This window comes from Chaetodon auriga, chromosome 14, assembly GCF_051107435.1.
Source record: "Chaetodon auriga isolate fChaAug3 chromosome 14, fChaAug3.hap1, whole genome shotgun sequence".
NCBI lineage: Eukaryota > Metazoa > Chordata > Actinopteri > Chaetodontiformes > Chaetodontidae > Chaetodon > Chaetodon auriga.
The window spans coordinates 19965560-19985668 of record NC_135087.1 but is presented as its reverse complement, the minus strand read 5'-3'; the positions used below and the strand labels follow the sequence as shown (position 1 = coordinate 19985668).

The 20109-nt window shown below is 42.8% G+C and overlaps 4 protein-coding genes across 4 annotated transcripts; 2 read left to right on the top strand and 2 right to left on the bottom strand.

The window, feature by feature from the left end:
- Window positions 1-561: 561 nt before the first annotated feature.
- On the bottom strand, window positions 562-7498 carry pcare1 (photoreceptor cilium actin regulator 1). Its single transcript, XM_076749591.1, has 2 exons — window positions 3820-7498; window positions 562-2951 (listed from the first exon to the last, which is right to left on the bottom strand). The coding sequence occupies exons 1-2, from the start codon at window positions 7194-7196 to the stop codon at window positions 2828-2830; spliced, it is 3501 nt and encodes a 1166-aa protein (XP_076605706.1). The 5' UTR covers window positions 7197-7498; the 3' UTR covers window positions 562-2827.
- A 1265-nt stretch (window positions 7499-8763) lies between these two features.
- Window positions 8764-11814, top strand: spdya (speedy/RINGO cell cycle regulator family member A). The gene is made up of 7 exons (XM_076749344.1): window positions 8764-8911; window positions 9232-9509; window positions 9602-9660; window positions 9901-9986; window positions 10467-10638; window positions 10816-11152; window positions 11518-11814. Exons 2-7 carry the CDS (start codon window positions 9278-9280, stop codon window positions 11577-11579), a joined length of 948 nt encoding a protein of 315 aa, XP_076605459.1. The 5' UTR covers window positions 8764-8911; window positions 9232-9277; the 3' UTR covers window positions 11580-11814.
- Window positions 11815-12328: 514 nt separating this feature from the next.
- trmt61b (tRNA methyltransferase 61B) lies at window positions 12329-15115 on the bottom strand. The gene is made up of 8 exons (XM_076748617.1): window positions 15042-15115; window positions 14046-14900; window positions 13851-13953; window positions 13575-13765; window positions 13332-13423; window positions 12721-12923; window positions 12535-12618; window positions 12329-12448 (listed from the first exon to the last, which is right to left on the bottom strand). Exons 2-8 carry the CDS (start codon window positions 14817-14819, stop codon window positions 12414-12416), a joined length of 1482 nt encoding a protein of 493 aa, XP_076604732.1. The 5' UTR covers window positions 14820-14900; window positions 15042-15115; the 3' UTR covers window positions 12329-12413.
- Window positions 15116-16742: 1627 nt separating this feature from the next.
- On the top strand, window positions 16743-19503 carry LOC143331586 (uncharacterized). Its single transcript, XM_076748616.1, has one exon. The coding sequence runs from the start codon at window positions 16853-16855 to the stop codon at window positions 18305-18307; it is 1455 nt and encodes a 484-aa protein (XP_076604731.1). The 5' UTR covers window positions 16743-16852; the 3' UTR covers window positions 18308-19503.
- The last annotated feature ends 606 nt before the right edge of the window (window positions 19504-20109 follow it).

Genomic DNA, 20109 nt, shown 5'->3' with positions numbered 1-20109 from the left:
CTTCTGTTGTGATTTGGCGCAATACAAATAAAATGGAGTTGAATTGAATTTTAAGAATACTGAAACGTAAATGTTTTATGTTTTATCATGTGTAAAAAAAAAAAAAAAAAAGGCAAATAAACAGTACAGACTTCAAATGACTCTACTGTGGAATTCAAATAATTATCCTGAGCAAAAATTATGAAGATATCTCTTTATGTATTTATTCACCCCACTGCATTTTACTCTTAACATGTAAACACAGAGGGTGCAACAAAACACGAGAGAGTGAGCATGAGAAAATATTTATTTCAGAGAGAAGAGTGCAGCACATCTCCTTGTTGCATTAGGGGAGTCATTTTGTAAAGAGGAACCAGGAGCAATTGTCCACCACCTTGGAATAGCTCCACTGATGATGTGTGGAGGATGTGTGTGTCGGGGTCAAGCAAGAGCACAGGATGTAATTTTCTTTTCATCTCAGCATTCATCACCTGGCAGCTTTACTTTCCATGATGGGAACTTATCAACACGATCTTTGCAGCTTCCTGCAAAACTGACATTGCTTCCAAATATGCAGCCTTGATGCAAATGAATGGAAGGTATCTCCAACATAATAGGAAAGGGACAACAATGGTATTTGCTTAAAGAATGTAAAATGAAAGGATATTTGCTCAGAAAGACTGACCATTGAAAATTTGAGCTATAAAAATAGCAAAAGAACAACAATATCAGTTCCAATTCCACATATTTGTAACTTACTCACTATTTGATTTTGAACCTCTGTTGGGAAATGCCATAGTTACATTTATGGGGTCTAAAAATGATGGTTTCAAGCACATTTGAATTTAAAAATCTGAAAGTCAGATGATATAAATTAGACTTTCAGTTACTGACTAAGAAAAGCAGCACAGTAGAAGTTCAAAGTTCAAATATAATGCTATATAAATATTCTGGAAGAAAACTATTGTTGAGCCTGGTGGTAAAGTATAAGCCTATGTATTATTTCCCTTCCTTTAAGCCTCACATCAAAGTTAAAGCAATCATGTTGAGCTTTTGCCTGCCAACAGTGTTCTGCTGTCATTACATTATTAATTTAAATTGTTTTAAGCAAACAGATGATTTATTCAATAAAGGGAAAGCAATCTTCAGTGCAGCTTCATTTCAATGCATGATTTTATCAAAAAGGCAAAAACAGAAGACACACACAGCCCAGCACTCACAGGTGCTGGGCAGGAAATAATTCCACTGTCAGGCTCTTCATCAGCCTGAAACAAGGCACAGACATTATTGTAATCCACTGTAAAACACTCTGCATGTGTTAAATGACATCTGGTTTAAAGAAGTTGGTGCTATTGTTTACATGAGACTTAATCATGAAGTGATGCACTGTCTGGTTCCAACAGATTGTGAATTTACCGGATACGTTAATGTTGGATATTATGCACCAAAGGAACTCAAGAAGTCCGACCTCAACTCCCTGTGACATTTGCAGCGAACCATTTGCCGCTACACACACTCTTGTATGCTTTACCCACATGTTTGCTATTTCAAATGAGGATTTTGTCAGCATGCTAAAGGTTTGTACCTCAATTACCACTGCCCAGTGGCCTTTTAGATCACAATTATTGCTTCTCCCTGTGTAATTAGGTGACCCTTGTATTCACCTTTCCTCTGTAATAGTGACAGTGATTTAACTGGTTGTTGTTAAAGGGCACTGCGCTCTGTCTCTTCATGGATTTGTTCTGCTTGAAGAGCTCAGCCGCTGTAAGCTTTTGCTTACCACAGTCGGTAATTTGCGAATACAAGTGACAAAACAGAAGCAAAATGAGTTTTGATATGTTTGAAGAACAGGCTAGCATTTACTGCAACATCAGCACATCTTCTCCAAGGAATAAGAAAATGAGAGAAAATGCCAAGGTTCCTGTACTGTAGGTCTTTATGTGGCTGTGGCATCACTTCCCCAACACTTTGGTGGTGTAAGTGTTTAGCATTATAAGCTCCAACACGTCCTGATTACACTTTTTAGAACCTGCCTCTCGTTAGCACATGTTAGCAAATAAGTGCAAACCAAGCAAGGCCTAAATGCATTTTCCAGTGTCACACATGAAGATCAGCTCACCGACAACAGAGTGTTACTGAACATGTGAAAGCAGCTGTATAATGTCTTAAAATAAAAGTGCTGGATTTGGCTCAACACTGAATTTTTAACAGAAAGCCCTCAGTACAAACTGAAGTTGGAAAAGTGGAGTAGAATGTAAAAGATGAGCATCTAATAGGGCAGGGTCTAATGAAAGATGCTGTTGAGGAGCACTATGAATTGTAGTCCAGTGTTTGAGCTTGATTCACACGAGGGGCGAAAAGTCAGGACATCTCAGCCTCTGCCACCTCAGATTTCACTGAAGCCCACTTGGTACTAGTTAAACAGCTAATTAGTTCATTTATTAATAAAGGATGCAATTAATGTTAATAAAACTGATCATAGGAGATACAAACATATGAATGTGGTCATTGTTTTTTATTAAACAATTTGTAAAAATGACAAGTGTTGGATGATTTCAACAAATTGTAAACATAAAATTTTGTCTTAATATGTATTTCACTCTGAGATACATATAAAGCACACACAAATTCTATATGTATGTGTTCAAGTATGCATGCAAAGATGCACACACAATGAATTATAAAAGACGTTTTCCCACAATTTGTTAGAAACATTGTGGAGGTGTGTTACAGTGGCCACGTAGATAGAATTAGCTCTTCCTCTCTTCCCAGTGGAATAAACAACATCATGTTAAATCCTTGGTAAAGCCTTCTAATCCATAATCCCACTGGCCCTTCAGTGGCCCCTTTAGTCTCTGTGCAAGGCCTGTCCAACAACACACAGGTCTGGGTGTGATGCAGAGCGTGGTGTAGCTCTGAGGTCTGATTGGCTACCCCATAATTCATCGTCCCTGGTTGGTTCATCATCCAGCCTGTAGAAATGAATGGAGAATGCGATCATTAGCAATTAGGGAAGTGGGCCAGGCAGGTTTGTGTCAGGAATGGTGCAATAAGCTCGTACAGTGGCTGATGTAAGAGTGCACTCAGTTACTGTGGAAGAACTCATAGAAGGCCACATTGGTACAAAATCTGATACTGACCGCTATACTGATGTTTAGTGAGAATGAAATATGTCTGTTTTGGTAATCTTTATATAACAATATGTATTCCTAAAAAACAAAACTGTATTTGTCTCACACAATGTTAAGAGAAGTCAGGCACAGTAAGTTGGTGATCGTCATGCTATATTTTATGGGTCCCTTATTTTCTTTTATTTTCCAATTTCTGAATTTTTCCTCATAATTTTCCTAGAAAAGAATTTACTGCTTTCTGAAAAGGTTGGGTGTAATTTATATAGGGAATGGTAAAGTGGTACAGCTGGTAGCTAATTGCTCATGGAGGATTCAAAACAAACAGCTTTATATACAAATATGCAGTTCGACAAGCCTAAAAAGTTTAGAATGGTTAACAATTACAGACAAACACATATAAACAATTGTGCAGCATAAACTTACAAATGAGCATATACCCAATGGATCTATGAATTTGCTGAATGACTACTTACCAACTAAACTCCTTCAGTTTGCTTATAAATAAAACCAAATTACATTGCCTATTGTGGGAACTTTCCTAACAATTAACTTTTCCATACAGGCATACCATCAAAAAATGTATATACAATTTGACCTTTTTTAATTTCTGAATTAATAATTTTCAAAGTGCCTATAAAAAAAAACCTTTACTAAAGATGAATGAAAAATTACTTAGGATTTGTAACATAGAAATAGGGTAAACCCTCACCCCCGTGAATTTATTGCTGGTTCACTCCCACAGGTCTCAGCCACTGAGATGCCTGGTGATCTTGGAGGCAGACTCAGACTTGGCCTTCGGTCTGAATGGCTACGTCGGATGAAGGGTCGAGGTCCTTGAAAAGATACAGGAAACCTCCCACGACTTCCCCAAGGACGTGAGACAAAGGAGACCCCAGTAGAGGTCCATGCTTGAGGGGGTCGGGGGACTGGACAAGGCTGGGCTTCAAACAGGGATGGAGATGCTGGACAGAAGACTGAACGTGCATTACTGATCATGCGAGCACTAGATGAGTCTTCACTGCTGTTCTCCCTTGACCATCTTTGTACTTTTGGTGAAGCTGGTGGAGATGGTGCTTTGAAAGGGTAGGAGGAAGATGAATTAGAATTTAAGATGCTGTCCTTTACAACAGGTGGACTGGGAAGCCTCCTCTGAACTGCTGGCGGTGTGGGGAGTTTCCTGTTAACAGGGGGGCTAGCTGAAGAGGTCGGAGTAGGTTGCCTTTTGAAGTTGTGGGGACTGGGAAGTCCTCGATGTAGACTACTTGGTGTAGAAGGTGTGGATGGTAGCATTCGTACCCTAGACACTGGTGGGGTGGCAGGTGCTTGGCTACTGACTACTGACGAAGGAGGCACTGTAGACACTGTAGTGTTAGGTCCAGGCACTGAAAGGTTACCACCACATTGCTTGTCTGCTGATTGTTCTTGAATAGCAGATGAATTTGTTGCTGCATAACTTGTTGATGATCTCTCTGAGTCTGAAGAGTGTCTTAGATGTATGATCTTCCTGGCTTGCTGGTACAAGGAATCCTTTTCCTCTTTTTGCTCTACCTCCATTTGAACATCTGGCGAGCTGACCTTTGACAGAGCAGATGTGTCTTTCTGATCTGCTCTACCAATGGAAATAACCTTGGAAGCTTGTGGCAGGCCTCCTTTACTTGGCAGCACTGTCACTGACTGAACTGAGGCCCTCAGTCGTTGCGATACTGCAGCCCTTTTTAATACAGGTGATTTTCTAACTTTTGCAGCCCCTTCTTCTACTACGCCAGTTGAAAGACTCTGGGCACTTTCAAAGGAATTGTCCATTAATACTTCGAGTGGAGGTGGAGGAAGACTTTCAAGATCAAAATAATCTGTTTTCTCAGATGTGGAGGATTCAGGTTTACAACTGGTTATCCCAGCGCTAAGCACAGCTTCTACATTTCCTAAACCAGGTAACACAGGAACACCACACTTGCGTACACCTTTGAGAGGCCCCAGAACTTCAGGACCATCTAGTTCTTCAATTCCTTGACTGAAGGTATCAATCAGTTTTCTGACCGAGTTCCGACTTCTGTAATGGCCTGAACATGGTCTAGGTGATAAAGGAGGACTAGGGGGTGGGTTAACTTTTATATGACCATTGGATGTTTTCTTGTCCTTTGAATTATCTTCTTCAATATCATTGGTTGATTCCTGTTTTTTACTGTTGTTCCTTGTAAGGCCTGTTTTGTCTTTAAATGATTGGGTCTTGCTGCTCTTCTCTAGTGAAGGCTGTTTGCGATTTATTGCTGGAGATTGTGCTGGTGAGGTTCCTTGATTTTGTTTAGATGAAGCAGTCCTCGTGTCTCCACCTGCTTTGCTTTTACTCATCCTCTGCAACCTCTGGTTTAAATCCTTCTGACTTCTGTCTACTTCAAGCTGAATGTTTTCACCATTGCTCCGGAGGGATTCTACTGACCGGGAACGTCGCTCCCTGGCCACTGGGGTCTTTTTTACCACTGCCTTCCGAAGAGGTGCTGTTGTCTGGGACCTCCTTGGAGATTGCTCCTCACTGTCTGTCCACTGGCGTCTACTCGTTTTGGGGCTGCCATTTACCTTTGTTTTGGCACTAGAGTTCTGTGATGGGACAAACTGCATCCTACCATTTATAGCATTTTTCATTTTGAGAGTCATTTCTACATTTTGAGGATTCTCTATGCGCTTTGAGGGTAGGCGGCATGGGCATTGTTCACAGTCTACAAATGAAGAATTTGACTGCTTTATAAACCCTACTTGCACAACTCCCATGCCTCTGTCTATCTCCTCATCATCATTGTTGTCTTCTTCCCCATCATCTAAGGAGACTGAGCCTAGCAATGAGTCTCTTTGGTCATTAGCCATTATGGTACATGTAGAACCTAATGAGTGGAGTGAGGTGAGAGAAACACTTGGACTTATTTTACTTGAAAGCTTTTGCCTTGAGAGTTTGTGTCTAATGTTCATAGAGGTGCATCCCATAGGACTGACAGGAGTAGTTCTATTTGTTCCAGTGGACTCACAACTCTCTCGTCTATGACGTCTTTCAGATCCAGCAAGGGATTCACTCTCAGCCCCAATACCACTGTCCTCACTAAACAGAGCAGAATCCTCAGGACCAGGCTTACGCAGAGAGGCCATTTCAATGCGAGATAAGAGTTGCATTAGCCGAGTCTCTACTGCACGTTTGACTTTTAGTTTCTCCTCTAAAAGTTCAGACACAGAGGCAAAGTACTCCACTGCCTCCTCCAAAGCAGAGTCCCCAATTCCACCAACAGTCTGGCTCACATTTCTCATTCTCTGTGTGGTGTACTGAAGCAGCTGCTGCAACAAATCTGGTGGGGGCTCAATATTAGCAGAGCCAGACTTCAGAGGTGGAGAAGATGAGAGGTTTTTCATTTGACTCGGCCAAGCAAGATGTTCTCCATTTTCTTTTAAAACTTTTTCTCCCTCGTCTGCCATCTCTTCCAGTCCCTGAATTATTTCCTCATAGCGTAGAGCCATAAAAGCAACCATAGGCTGCACAGAAACCTGCGTTTGGGTTGCTTGTTCCAAAAGTCCAAGCAGGACATCATATTTGTTTATGCTAGGATTCAAAAAGGCATAAGCAGCTTGGTGAGCTTTTACCAATGGTTCTGGGAAGTCCACTTTCTGTTCTGTAGGTGGTTTGTCTTTGTCCTTGTCTTTCTTTCTTGGCACCTTAATACCTCTGGTACTTTTCTTTGGTTTTCTGCCAGGCTTTTTTTCTGTCGCATCCTGCTTGTCAACATTTTTCTCTTTTCTCTGTGAAACTGTGTTGTTGCCCATTCCATGACCTCCCAATTTATCCATGTTTACAGATTCAAGGGCTAGCTCAGTCACAGACCTCTTTTTTTGTGGTGTCATATGAGCGTCTTTCTGAAATACCTGGGTTTGTCCTCCCGTCTTCCTCTCCTTTGAATCCCCATCTGCTGATCCAGTTGAATTGCAATTATCTCCATTTTCAAAGTAAGAATCTCTGGGAGTTTCTTGAGGCGCATTGGGCAGCATTCTCCCCTTCCTCATGGAACCCAGAGTCCCAAAATTGTTACCTTTGGATGGTGAACAGCCCATTTTCCAATGTTTTCAAATACAAGCTGATTTTTGTGTCAGCAGTGCGAAGAATTATGTAGAATTGCCAAGGTCCTTAGCCACCTGCCGTATCTGTCGTTTGCAAATGGCTGAGGTTATTGAGTCTGATAAAATCTCTCTCCACATGGATGCTACCAAGAAAAAGTATTGATAAATCCATTCTACCAATCGTTCCCACCTGTCATAGATAGGCAAAATGAATCCACAGATCGATGGTCATGTTTATAAAAAAATCTTTGTAGCGTGCTCTGAGACACATCCTTCTGTACCTTACAAAGGACAAGCAGCTGAGAGGATTAGTGAGGCTTTCAGTGAACTCCTCAGCATGCACATATGTCACGTTAAAGGATATAAAACTCACCTACTCGTAAATCCATAAGCTCATTTGGGTAATGCGGGCAGGCCTCAGGTAGCTTTTTATAGCCTGCAAAACAATATCTCCCTATTTGGCCCCAGGGCCATTTCAATTGGAAAAAAGGGGGGAAAAAAATGATGACTCAGAAAAAAAGTCATAGTGTTTCTTTCGATTTCAACATGTTTTCATTTGTCTTAGTAATCTAAACAGGCTTAAATACCCTTTGTCATACAGTTGTAAGTTATTTTGGTGATTTGCTGATCTTATTTTAACTTCTATATGTAGAATCTGTTCACTGGAACGGTGAGGCAAGCTTTAAAATAACTTTAACTACCTCTGCCCTCCTGTAGATGCTGAAAGTAATCCTTCCTCTGAAGCTTATCTTTTTTATTCTGTCAAGAATTTAACATAATGGAATGTAAAGTACTGAACAGAACGAATGTATTAAAACAGATAATTATATTTAGGATAGGCTGAGCTCAATAGTGTAGGCTTACACTTAACTATTGTGTGATGAGATGACAGCTTTTGATGCAGAATTGTTCATTTCTGCATGTAAACAGTTTTAGGGTACATTCAGAATTTGGTTACTCATTTGGTTGCTCCGTATCTGGTTATATTGTATCTGTCCTATCATACATTTTGTATGAATTTGGACTGACAGAATGTGTTTAGTATGACAGAGACTTAGCAGTCCAATTACAATGTGCTCTTGACTCTTGGCCTCACACCTGGAGTGGGATCACAACATGACCACAAGTCCAAAAAGAACCTTTAACCCTATCCATGACCCATGCCTGACATAACCAATTTGCGTCAGCATGTTCTTGTACTAGTCTCATTTAAACCACTGTGATTATTTTGCATTTGCATTTTCCCTTGTTTTGTTAAATTCTTATTTAAATAAAAATGTTCCTTTGTCTGTTGTTGTTCATTTTTATCACTGGCAAGTCATCATTTAATTCATTATTGTTTTTGATATTTAATTTTTTAATATTTCAATTTTAAAAGCAGACTGGAGGGGGAGGAGTTGGGGCGTTGGTGAAATCGTCAAAACAACAAGAGCATCGCGATTGGTCCGCATGTCTCCGCGTGCAGGTATGCTGCTGAGTGATTGGCAGGGATGCTGAAGCGCGTTTCCAAACTACCTTCGTCTGTGGCCAGTTTCCTGTAGCGACGGATGGGCAGTTTATGTTAAGTTTTAGCCTCTTTTAAACTTGATATTTGTTCGCCTTCTCTCTCGTTCGTAAGGACATTATACACCTAAGCTTGAAGCGGCATTAAGCTGTGTCCGCTCGTGTCTCTGATACAGGTGTTGGCTGTCAACTTCTGATCGGTTCAGGTAAAGCTAGCTGCTCCTCCGTGCTGCGTTCATTGGCGTCAAAGGGTGATCTCCGGAAGTGAGCTTTAAGTTCAACAGCAGCTACTATTATTTATGTTAACCAACCTAAGACCAGTTTCCATGTTAGTGAGTTAATTAGCCAGAGCTGGTTCGGAAGTACACGCAATGAAATAAGGTTAGCATAGCTTACAAGCCGGAAGCCGTCAGCTGTTTTGCTAGGTGGCTGACCGCCAACTTAGCCCAGTATTTCATATTGATTGTAAATTCGTAAATTATTTGTACATTTTTCAGTCTCATCCTTCTCCTGCATTCCCTCCCAGAACACACCAGCACCTTTGACCCACAGATGATCCAACGTGAAGCACGATGAAGCATACACACAGGTGGTGCCAGACTCCCCCCTCAGTAACTGTCCGGGTCAAACCCAACAGTTCACACTCCCTCCACATCAGAAGAGATCTCCGGCTCAAAAGAGCCAGTGGCCAGGATGGCCAGGGCCCCGCAGGGAAGAGGCGGGATGACATGTATGAGAAAATGACAGTGCCCCCAACTATTGTCATCCAGCGGCAGGAAATGGCATCGTTCTTTAGACTGTTTGGTAAAAGCATGTTTTAATTCAGTAGCATCGAAGTGCTGAATCTTACTCATAAACCCTGAAAATGTTTGATTTTAAATTGTGTCTGCATACAGATGATGACCTGATCCAGGACTTTTTGTGGATGGATTGTTGCTGTAAAATGACCGACAAGGTGAATAGTTCAGTAAATGTTTATGTTTTTCTTGCTACTTGTTTTTTAAATACCTTGCTTGTTCTGTAAAGCCAAGCACTTTCATTTTTACCTGCTCTCTTTTGACTTTGTGTTTCCTGTTTTTCCTCCTTTTTAAATAGAAATCACTTTGATCGGCATGTTTTGTATGAAAGTTGCTATCTAAAGTTTATTATTGTGCTTCCAGTTAACTGACTCCAGCTTTTCTCTCCACGTCGTCAGTACCTTCTAGCCATGGCCTTTGTGTACTTCAAAAGGGCGCGCTTCACTATCGCTGAATACACCAGGAAGAATTTATTCATTGCTCTGTAAGTTTCAAAGAAAACCAAATCTGCTTTTGTATCTTGGTTTTCTCACCTTTTCTTGTTTTCTCAACTCCTTTTTTACAAGAAGAATCCACAGGGACCCCTTAAGACAATGGGCCAACTTTCAGGGTCCAACAACACCAGAACTGAAACACTTGTGTAGAAAATCTGATAGTAACTTCATACAAAAGTTACAAAATCATCTGTATCAGAAAGCAGGAATTGTTGGATGAAAGGCACAAGCTTTGTTCTGTCCTGTCCACAAATGACAGCACTGTGACAATCCTGTGGCCTGCTTTGATGATTTAGTTGACATATCACAGCTCATTTTGCTCAAATTGAGCTACAAGTGATAAACTTTGCACTCAGATTCTGCTTTCGTATCTTGTTTGTCTCATAAAATGTGACCCTTGTGTGCCGCTTCCTTTTCTGCTGCTGCTGGCAAAACTAACCCTAAATTTGGCTCTTGTGCTCCATCACTAGCTATCTTGCCAACACCATGGAGGAGGATGAGGAGGAGAGTAAGTATGAGATTTTTCCATGGGCATTGGGAAAGAACTGGAGGAAGCAGTTTCCCCACTTCCTCAAGCAGCGAGACAAGCTGTGGGCTCGCATTGAGTACAGAGCTGCCGTCAGCAGGCGCTGCTGCGAAGAGGTATACACGAGTGTGACTGCCTGAGGAGACTGATAAATGTTGTTTCTCATGTTTATGCTGCACAGTGCAGTTTTTATTGCTTTGGTTTGATACCAGAAGTTCCATCTCTGCTGTTTTTTTTCTGTTGGAGCTGTCTTTGTATATTTCTTGGTCTGTCTTCCTATCTCTATCCACCAGGTGATGGCCATTGTGCCCTCTCACTTTGTGTGGCAGCGAGCACGGTCGGAGCACCACAGCGGCGCCCAGCGGCAGTATGGTGACCAAGACCAGGCTCGTATTCCCCGCGGGCCCTCCGCCTCCCCGGTCTCCTGTGCCCTGTGTAACCGTGGCATCAGTTTAGATCCCTCCAGGGGCTCTTCTGCACCGACCCCGAACCCTGCCTTTCCACACCCACACACGTCCACGCTGAGTTTGGAGACCACCCCACCCAGAGCTGCAGCTTCTCACAGGAAGGCGGTGGAGACTAAAAGCCAGGCACAGCACTCCTTCTGCCGCTGTGCTGAGGAAGTACCCAGTAGGTATCACCAACACAGGTGTACTTCCCCTCTAACTTCCTCAGTACACAGGATACCTGAACCTCTACAGAAGGTCTGATCGCCAGCTGAAGGGATGACAGGATGTCATTCACAGTTAATGCATTGTGCATATTCAGGAAATCATCACTGCTGGATTTTAGGTTTAATAACATTACATCAGCCTCAAGCAGCAGCAGCTACATTAGTCACTACTCACTCTCTTAAGCCGACTGTCTGGATTGTGTATCGATGTCATTTAGCAGGATTAAGCAGAATTAGAAAGTGAAACTGGAGAAGGTGGTGCGTTTTAGCACACTGATGACTCCTCATCACTCCATTTTTCCATCTTCCCTTTTTTTTTTAGGAGACAAGTCTCGCTGTAGGTCCACATACGACACCTCCATGGACTGGATCAATGAGGAGTAGAGCGTCACACCACCTCAGCTGCCCTCTTTGCACTGACCGAGCCGTTCTGTGTATTACTGTCTCTCCTCTTTAACCCCACTTTCACTCTGAAGGAAGGGTCTGAATCACAAGAGTAAGTCATTCGTTTGTGTTTACCTCTTCTGATTCAGCATAACCGGTCAGGACATAGTTAAGCGTTCACGTAGAAGTAGCTGTGAGAATGAGCGAATGTCACTGTGATGGAAACATGCAGTAAGATTGATGTGGCACACCAAAGAGTATTGTAAAGGTACACTGAGTTCTTGATATTTATTTATTTATTTATTTATGTAAGTTCTGAAGCACATATGGGATTGTTTGATGACCACAGATGGTGAAAGAAATTAAAATTAAAATTAAATTGTAAAAAATTTGGCTGAACCAAAGTTTAGCCGTTGATGTTTCCGGGTCTTTAACATGCTACCATCCGACTGGGTGTGTTTTTAGTATTGTTGCCAATGTGCCTGTGTCATCAGCCAACACTGCCTCTTGAGTTTTGAATAAAGACTTGAACTTCGTCTCATTCAGATTCTTTGGGAGTGGAGAAGATGCACCTTCACGTTTCAGTCCGAGCAGTCTGCCTTTGTTCATACTGCTCTTTACATGCAGGCAGTTATTGTATGCATTCACAGACGTGTTCAATTTCACTAAATTTACTAATAATTAGTTTGTGTTTTTGGCTTGGCAGGTTGATTTTTGACATACATACAGTATCAAAATGCAGCAAAATGTCCATCTTGAGCTCATTTATTTTTCAAATGATGGAGATAAGTTGTTTGATATGTAACACTCATTTGAATCCTTCAGATAGGACTGCTACTGCACCCACTTCCTCAGTTTCATCAGGAATGCTGAAAATGGAAAGTAGACAATGAGTATTTGTTTAGGAAGCGTCTTAAACTGTTAAACACTGTGAAGAACTGTGCTAAGGTCTCACCTGTGTGGCTCACTTGTACAGGATGAGGTCTTGCAATGTAGGGAATACTCCCGAAGGCTGGGTGTGTCCCTGTGGTCAGCTCCTCTGAAAGGCAACAGTACAACTTCACACAAAGGGAATGCTCAAACACACAAACATTTGTGACAAATAAACAGCACGACGGTCTGTCACATGACTTTAAATCACCTCTGTCAGTCCCAGACGAGGCGTCATCGTCCTCGCGGTGGTCACCATCCGAGGTCGGAGCTCTCCTGACACAGTACCTGCCGTCTTTCTGGAGGGCCGGAGTCACCATCCAATCTCGGACCGGAACCTCGATGATGCGTTCACACAACAAAGGGAGCTTCGAGCATCGAAGCCCTTCCAGCGTGTCGATGACCTGTGTTACACTGTGTGATGGAGGGACAGTCAGAGAGCAGTGAAGTGGCTCTGGGGCGGCATCAATTGAAACAGAGGTTGACATTAATATTCATGAATGTGAGAAAGGACAGAACACAACCTGTAAATCTTTTCAAACAGCAAGCTAACCCTCAATCCTAATCAGATCAAATATTCAGTACATTGGATCCATAGAAAGACAATCAGCTATAGAACGTAGCCAAGTACATTTACTCGAGTGCTGTATGTGAGGACGTATCTGAGGTACTTTTCAGACAGATGTTGTACTTTTGACTGCATCACATTTATCTAACAGCTATAGTTACTTATAGAGTAAGAGGCATTGTTTCAAATGAAACTCCCCAAAGTATAGCCCCTTCTGGTTTGAAGGGTGACAGTGAAGCAATGGAAATACACACTTGGCGAGGTAGACAGCACATACAGCTCCAGGGTGCAGATGTGGAACAACAGCGGGTAAAGCCAGGTGAGGGCTGATGAGGTCAAGAGCAACCTGCAGCGGAGAGAACGCATCTGCTGAATGAGCCGCTGCCACAACATCTAAATCCCAGGGTCTTAATACATGTGATCAGGTGGCTGATTCATGTTACTGTCTCTGTTTACAGATGGCTCTGCGCTGCACCAACTTTAAGCCTCACACTGACCGCATGGAATCCCTGACCAGCGAGCAGCGAGGAAGCCGCGCAGAGGTCAGCGTTGTGAAACTGGACGTTGTCGGGCCACTCGTCCCCTCGTCGCAGCCTCCACGATGTCCTCCAGCGCTTGTAGTTCTGCACAGCTTGCCTGTGGTGGTCCTGCCTGATCTCCACACTCAGCACGCTGCCCTTACAGCCGACTGGGAAAAACAACAACACGTGGTCCTTTTCAGTCTTAATGGAAGGGCACAAAGCGAGATACTGACAGCATGATTGGGTGCAGACCTGCTCTGGACAGGAACAGAGACATGGCCCCGGACCCCGAGCCTGACTCCAACACGCAGTCTCCCTCTGTGACATCCATCATCAGCAGCATCGTAACCGCATCCTGGGAGAACAGAGAAAGAAAGAAAACACACAGCGTGTGGACGAGGGACAAGTGATCAATCCGGGACTGTGACCCACAGATGAATACTGTACCTTTGGGTAGGCGATGGTTGGCCCCCTCTTCATAAACAGCACGTAATCCTCCAGACTGGCCCGGCGTATGAGGATGGGAGACCCCCTGTTTGTCTTCAGGAAGCGGCCTGGGGGCTGCCCGGCTATGTCGTCGTGCAGGATGATCCCCCACTTGCTCTGCAGACGTGCCCCTGCCTGAAGCTGGAACATCTTCCTGAACTCCATCCGCCTCTCCTTATGATACTCAGCAACGAGCAGCTCCCCCATCGTAAGCAGGCTCTCCCCAGGAAGCGTGGGCCAGCTTTTCTCCTCATGACAGGCTCCGTTCGGCTGAGTTTCTGCAGTGGCTGACTCCACAGCTGCATCTGGTACATGGCAGTTCTCTGAATCATCCTTTTCGAGGGCCGCCTCGTGTCCACGGTCCTCCTGTGTGCGTTGTATCGTTGATACCTGGGTGTTTGTGTCCTCTGCAGGGTCTTGCTGGTTCTGCTCCCTGAGCTGCATCACCTCGGGGCTCAGGGCATCCTGGGGCAGCAGGCCACTGATCCTCTCCAGGGGGGACAGGGGTCGCCTCCTTCTGGACAGAAGTGCTTGCCTGGAGGTCATCCTGTCACTCAGGGGTGCAGAGCCTGAGCTGTCTTTCTCATTCTCGTTACATCTCATAGAGCCAGTTGAAAAAGTTCTGATCTGACCTACAAGTAAGCCCCAGTTACTGAGAGGTCTTTGACTGCATGTGCTAACTCTCAGCAGCCTGTGCATGAACAGGAGTCCAACAGAAGGCATTTGCACAGCCATTGCTTCAGATGATGATACAGTAAACTGAAAGTAAAGGCTACGTCCTGAGATCCCATCCAGTGAATTCAAAGCGGATGAAACCTGAGAAAAAGATAGCTGTTGTCACGTACAACATGAACATCTGCGGAATAAACAACTGAACGTGAATATAACAGTAAACCTGGTTGACGTTGCACTTAATCCATTTCACTGAGTAACAACTAAATATTAGTTGGTCTTCACCTGTCCTCAGTCCGGCTGTATTTACATTCCGAAGCGGTCACCATGCTGGAAGATCGGGAGAAAGCTTGGTATTTCACCCGAGGGCGGTGCCTTACGTCCTGCGTCACACTGAATGTTGTCTGCCTCATGCACGCTGTCACTGGCTCGTACTGGGTTGTCTCGTCTCTTTTTAATTAATGTAATAATTGTTTTAAGTCCCAGGATATTAGTAATATTGGTATTCATAAACAATATTGGTATTGATACTGGTAATATGTTACATTGGAAAATATGTACAACTAAAGACTGTTAAACTATCATGACATGTAAATAATGTCCATCAAAAATTGAGGGGGGGTGGCCAAGCCTATTCATGGCCATGACTTTCACAGACACACATGACTGGATTGAGCAGATTAAAATTGCTAACGATCGTTATTTGCTCTGAGATAACGCACCTGACCCTCCATCATGCACATAAACACAAGTTTAGACGGTCCCACAAAATCACGCCCATCCGGGTGAAGTACCAAGTTTATAGGCGTCCTCGAAGACCGCACGTGAATAGCGTCATAGCTGTGCGACATATGTAATAATTGCATTTTGCCAGCAGGTGGCGATATCATGACCATAGATTTTCTTATATGCCTCATCCAGAATCAGAATCGGCTTTATTGGCAAAGTAAGTGTGCACATACAATTAATGTGACTCCGGTTTAACAAAAAGACAAAAACCCAAAAAAACTGAAGTACAGACTCAAACAAGTTTAAAAATCTAAACGGAAATGATACATTAATGAATAATGGATAACGTAGAATGCAAATATGACGTTAATTTGGCATCAAAGTAAGTACAATCAAGAAAATGTGTATTAAAAGTAAAATTACTCAATGCAGAAAAATGTCCCCTTTGATTGTTAAACCGTTATATATTCCAACATTAGCTTTTTAAGATACTTTATTGATCCCACACCAGGGAAATTTAGTCGTTACAGCGAACAAGTAAAGGCATAAAGAGGTCAAAAATAAAAAAGTATACAGGGTACAGAATAGAAAATTTTATTAAATCATTATTTTATTGATTTATTATTTATTACTCACACATTAATGTCAAAACAGGATTTTACTGTTGTAGTTAATTGAGGTCCAACTAATTTTGCATAGGACTGCAAAATGATTATTTTCATTCTGATTTAGATCTAACCTGCTGATTATTTCCTCCATTAATTCATTGATTATTTGTTTTGTAAAAATTCTAAGTGAAAATGCCATCACATTTACCCATTTAAAGTGACACAACAGTCCAAACCGCAAAATTATTAAAAAAAAATCTAAATGATTCAAGCGATTGAAAGGAAAAGCATCAAATCTTCATATTTATTTCAACGTGTTTTGCTTTAAATATATTTTACTCATAATACTATCGTATTTTTGCCTCACTATCATTATGAATGCACCGTGAATTACACAATTTCTGAATAAATAATAATAATAATAATAATACTTCTTCCACCGCCGTTTGTTTTCATGCAAAATAATTATCTGCTAAGTAACAAAAAAGATGGCTGTTAGGCCAAAGAATTAGTCCAAATTTCCTTGTGGTTGAAGCCGTGTGTTTTTACTGCTGATCATAAAGAGACACGTTTTTAATAAAATGCCCTCAGTCGAAAGCGGAACTAAAGCATTCGCAATTGCACTGTCGGAACTTAACAGCGTGACATCTCGCGGAAGTGACACGCTGGTAGCATTAGCTGTAAGCTAGCTTTGAATGACTTTTAGACTATACTGGCGGTTGTTACGCAGCTGCTTATTGAATTTGCAATTAAACAACAATGTCGTCAGTTGAGTATTTGCGAGAGCTCACCAACGAGCGAAATTCTGCTCCTGCTGGCGAAATATTCCCACAACAACCTGTCTGTAAGGAGGAGGAGGAGGAGGAGGAGGATGCCGCTGACCAGCAGCTCTGGAACCAAGAGAGGAACTCCAGCCTGGACCAAGAGGAGCCAGAGCCTCCACAGATTAAAGAGGAAGAGGGAGAACTCTGCACCAGTCAGGAGGGAGAGCAGCTCGAGCTGAAGAGGGAAGCTGATACCTTCATGTTGACTCCTGCTTCTGATCAAAGGGACCACCATCTCTCCTCCAATGACTCTCATGTTGCTGAGAGTCAGGATCAGAAAGGAGGCGAGCACAGAGGATCAGCTCGAGATGCAGAGTCAAAGCCAAAGGACAGACATTTGTCAGAGGTTTACTGCAACACTCAGGCAGGTAAGAAGTCTTTCACGTGTGACACGTGTGGAAAGGTTTTTAAGTACAAGTCCCAATTCAGCATACACCTGAGAAGCCACACAGGTGAGAAGCCATATTCTTGTGACACCTGCGGGAAAAGATTCAGTGAGACATCGGTGTTGAACGTCCACATAAGGATCCACACAGGCGAGAAGCCATTTTCATGCAAAACGTGTGGGGAAGATTTTAGACTCAGCAGCGCCCTGTTGGTCCACATGCGCACGCACACAGGTGAGAAACCCTACCTTTGCGAGACGTGTGGGAGAGATTTCCGATGCAGCAGCGCCCTGTCAGACCACACGAGAACTCACACAGGTGAGAAGCCGTACCTTTGCAAGACCTGCGGGAAAAGATTCAGCGACGCGCGGACGTTAAAAACGCACATGAGAATCCACACAGGCGAGAAGCCGTACCTCTGCAGAACATGCGGAAGAGATTTCAGATTTAGCAGCGCCCTGTCGGTGCACATGAGAACCCACACAGGTGAGAAGCCGTACCTTTGCAAAACATGTGGCAGAGACTTCAGATGCAGCAGTACTCTGTCGGTCCACATGAGAACGCACACGGGGGAGAAGCCGTACCTTTGCCAGACCTGCGGGAAAGGATTCGGTGACATGACAACGCTGAAAAAACACATGAGAATCCACACAGGTGAGAAGCCATACCTCTGCAAGAGCTGCGGGAAAAGATTCACCGAGATGTCAAAACTGAAAGTCCACACAAGAACGCACACAGGTGAGAAGCCGTACCTTTGCAAGACCTGTGGGGAAGGATTCGTAGAAATATCCAAACTGAAAGTCCACATGAGAACGCACACAGGCGAGAAGCCCTACCCCTGCAACATATGTGGGAAGAGATTCAAACAGACGTCGTACTTGAAAAATCATGCAAGAATCCATACGGGTGAGAAGCCTTATACTTGCAAAAGATGTGGGGACGATTTCAGATTTAGCAGCGACTGGAAAGTCCACATGAGGACGCACACAGGTGAGAAGCCCTAAGTTTGCAAGACCTGTCAAAATTGAAAAGATGTCGGAAGGCACACAGGTGAGAAGCTGGACGCCTGCAGCAGGTGTGAGGAAAGATTCCGGTGGCACACAAGAATCCACGCGGGTGAGAAGACACGTACCTGCAAAGCATGTGGGAAGGATCTCAGAGTGAGCTCACCTGGCAGTCCACATGAGAAGAGCCCACACTGGTGAGAGGCTGCACCTCTGCAGGAAAAGATGACATGTACGACATGTACGGTGGCATACAGGCAAGTAGCCCTGTATGAGCAAAATGTGTTGGATATGATTCAGTTCAATTCAACTCCTCCTCAGATCTTGAAAAAACAAAAGGATCACTATCCACCATGGAGCTGAATGGAGGTGGAGATCAATCTTTTCCACTGAGAAGACGTCACAATGTTTTGTTTTGTTTTTTTTGTTTTGTTTTACCTCATATTACTTTATTGCTTGTCCTTCTATTAGCAGCAGTTTTTCTATTAAACAGTCACAATCTACCAAATCCTTGAAGGACTCTGTTGTGTAGCATCCACAGCTTATAGTTTGCAAATGTTTGACGTCACAGTTTTTGTCGTGCCTCAGTTGAATGAGTGGACTGTGAACTCTGTGATGTTGAAGCTTCAGTCACTTATGTGGTCATCCTCTGTCTGTCTTTTATTGATGTATTTTTTTGTAGTTTTTTTCTTGTTTCAATGTAATATAATTTGTGATGGTTTGGGTTGTAGAGGTAACACAAATCCAAATTGTAGATGATGTACTACATAGTGTTGTCAAACAATTTTGTTTACAATGAAAATATATATTATCAGATGCCGGTTCTTCAGACATATGTTTCCAAATTGATGGACTGGAAGATCACATGAACTACGAGCAATAAAAACCCAGGTACTACTAGTAAATACTATGGTTAGTGCCTGAAAGGCTGTGGATTTCTCTCATGTGTTTATTCTAACAGCAAAGCTCTTTAAATCATTGCATGCAAGAGGAGTTTTAATACTGCAGCTCACCTGCTGCAGGTTAAGTGAATGTGCAATTTGCTACCATTTGGTTGTTGGATCAGTTCAAGCACCTCATGCAGGGGTGGAATCTAACAGCATACCTTAAATCTTAAACAGACCAAAAAAAAAAAAATCACATAGTAAGAGTACGTAAAAACTACATGTACTCCAGCACTGTACCTATATGAGTCCATTCCTAAAAATAAAGGCAAAATAAAGAAGAAAATATGGCGGGATGACAAATGGAAAGTAGAAATAGAAATAAATCAATGAACAGTGAAAAGAGCACGTAATGATTGAGTACAAACAAGCTCAGGCAGCAGTAATGAGGACAATAAGACAGGCACAAGGGACAGACTGGAGGAAGAACTGATTCAGTTGGGAACACTGCTCAGCAGGGAGTGGAGTTACCCTGTTTTGATTAATGGAAATAAAGCTGCAAGGATAGATGTTCGAAAAAGGCAGAGTTTATGGTTTGTTGCTTTGTTATAGGACACGGTTGAAATAATAAGAGGAAGAGGCAGAGAGACAGCAAATCAGAAAAGGGGGAAGAAAAGCATTGAGAATGAATAAAATGGTCAATTTATCATGGGAGAATTAAAGAAGGCACTGGCTAAAACTGGGCAGACCGAGACAGGGAATTAATGAGAGGCTGAAGTACTTCGAGGAGAGAGATGTAGTGACTGTGTACCAAGGCAGGATTTAGGAGAGGAAAGGCCAGTATGGATCCAGTGTCGTGCCTGGAGGATGAGATAAGAAAAGCTCAAATAAAGAGAGTTTTTTTCACGTGGAAAAATC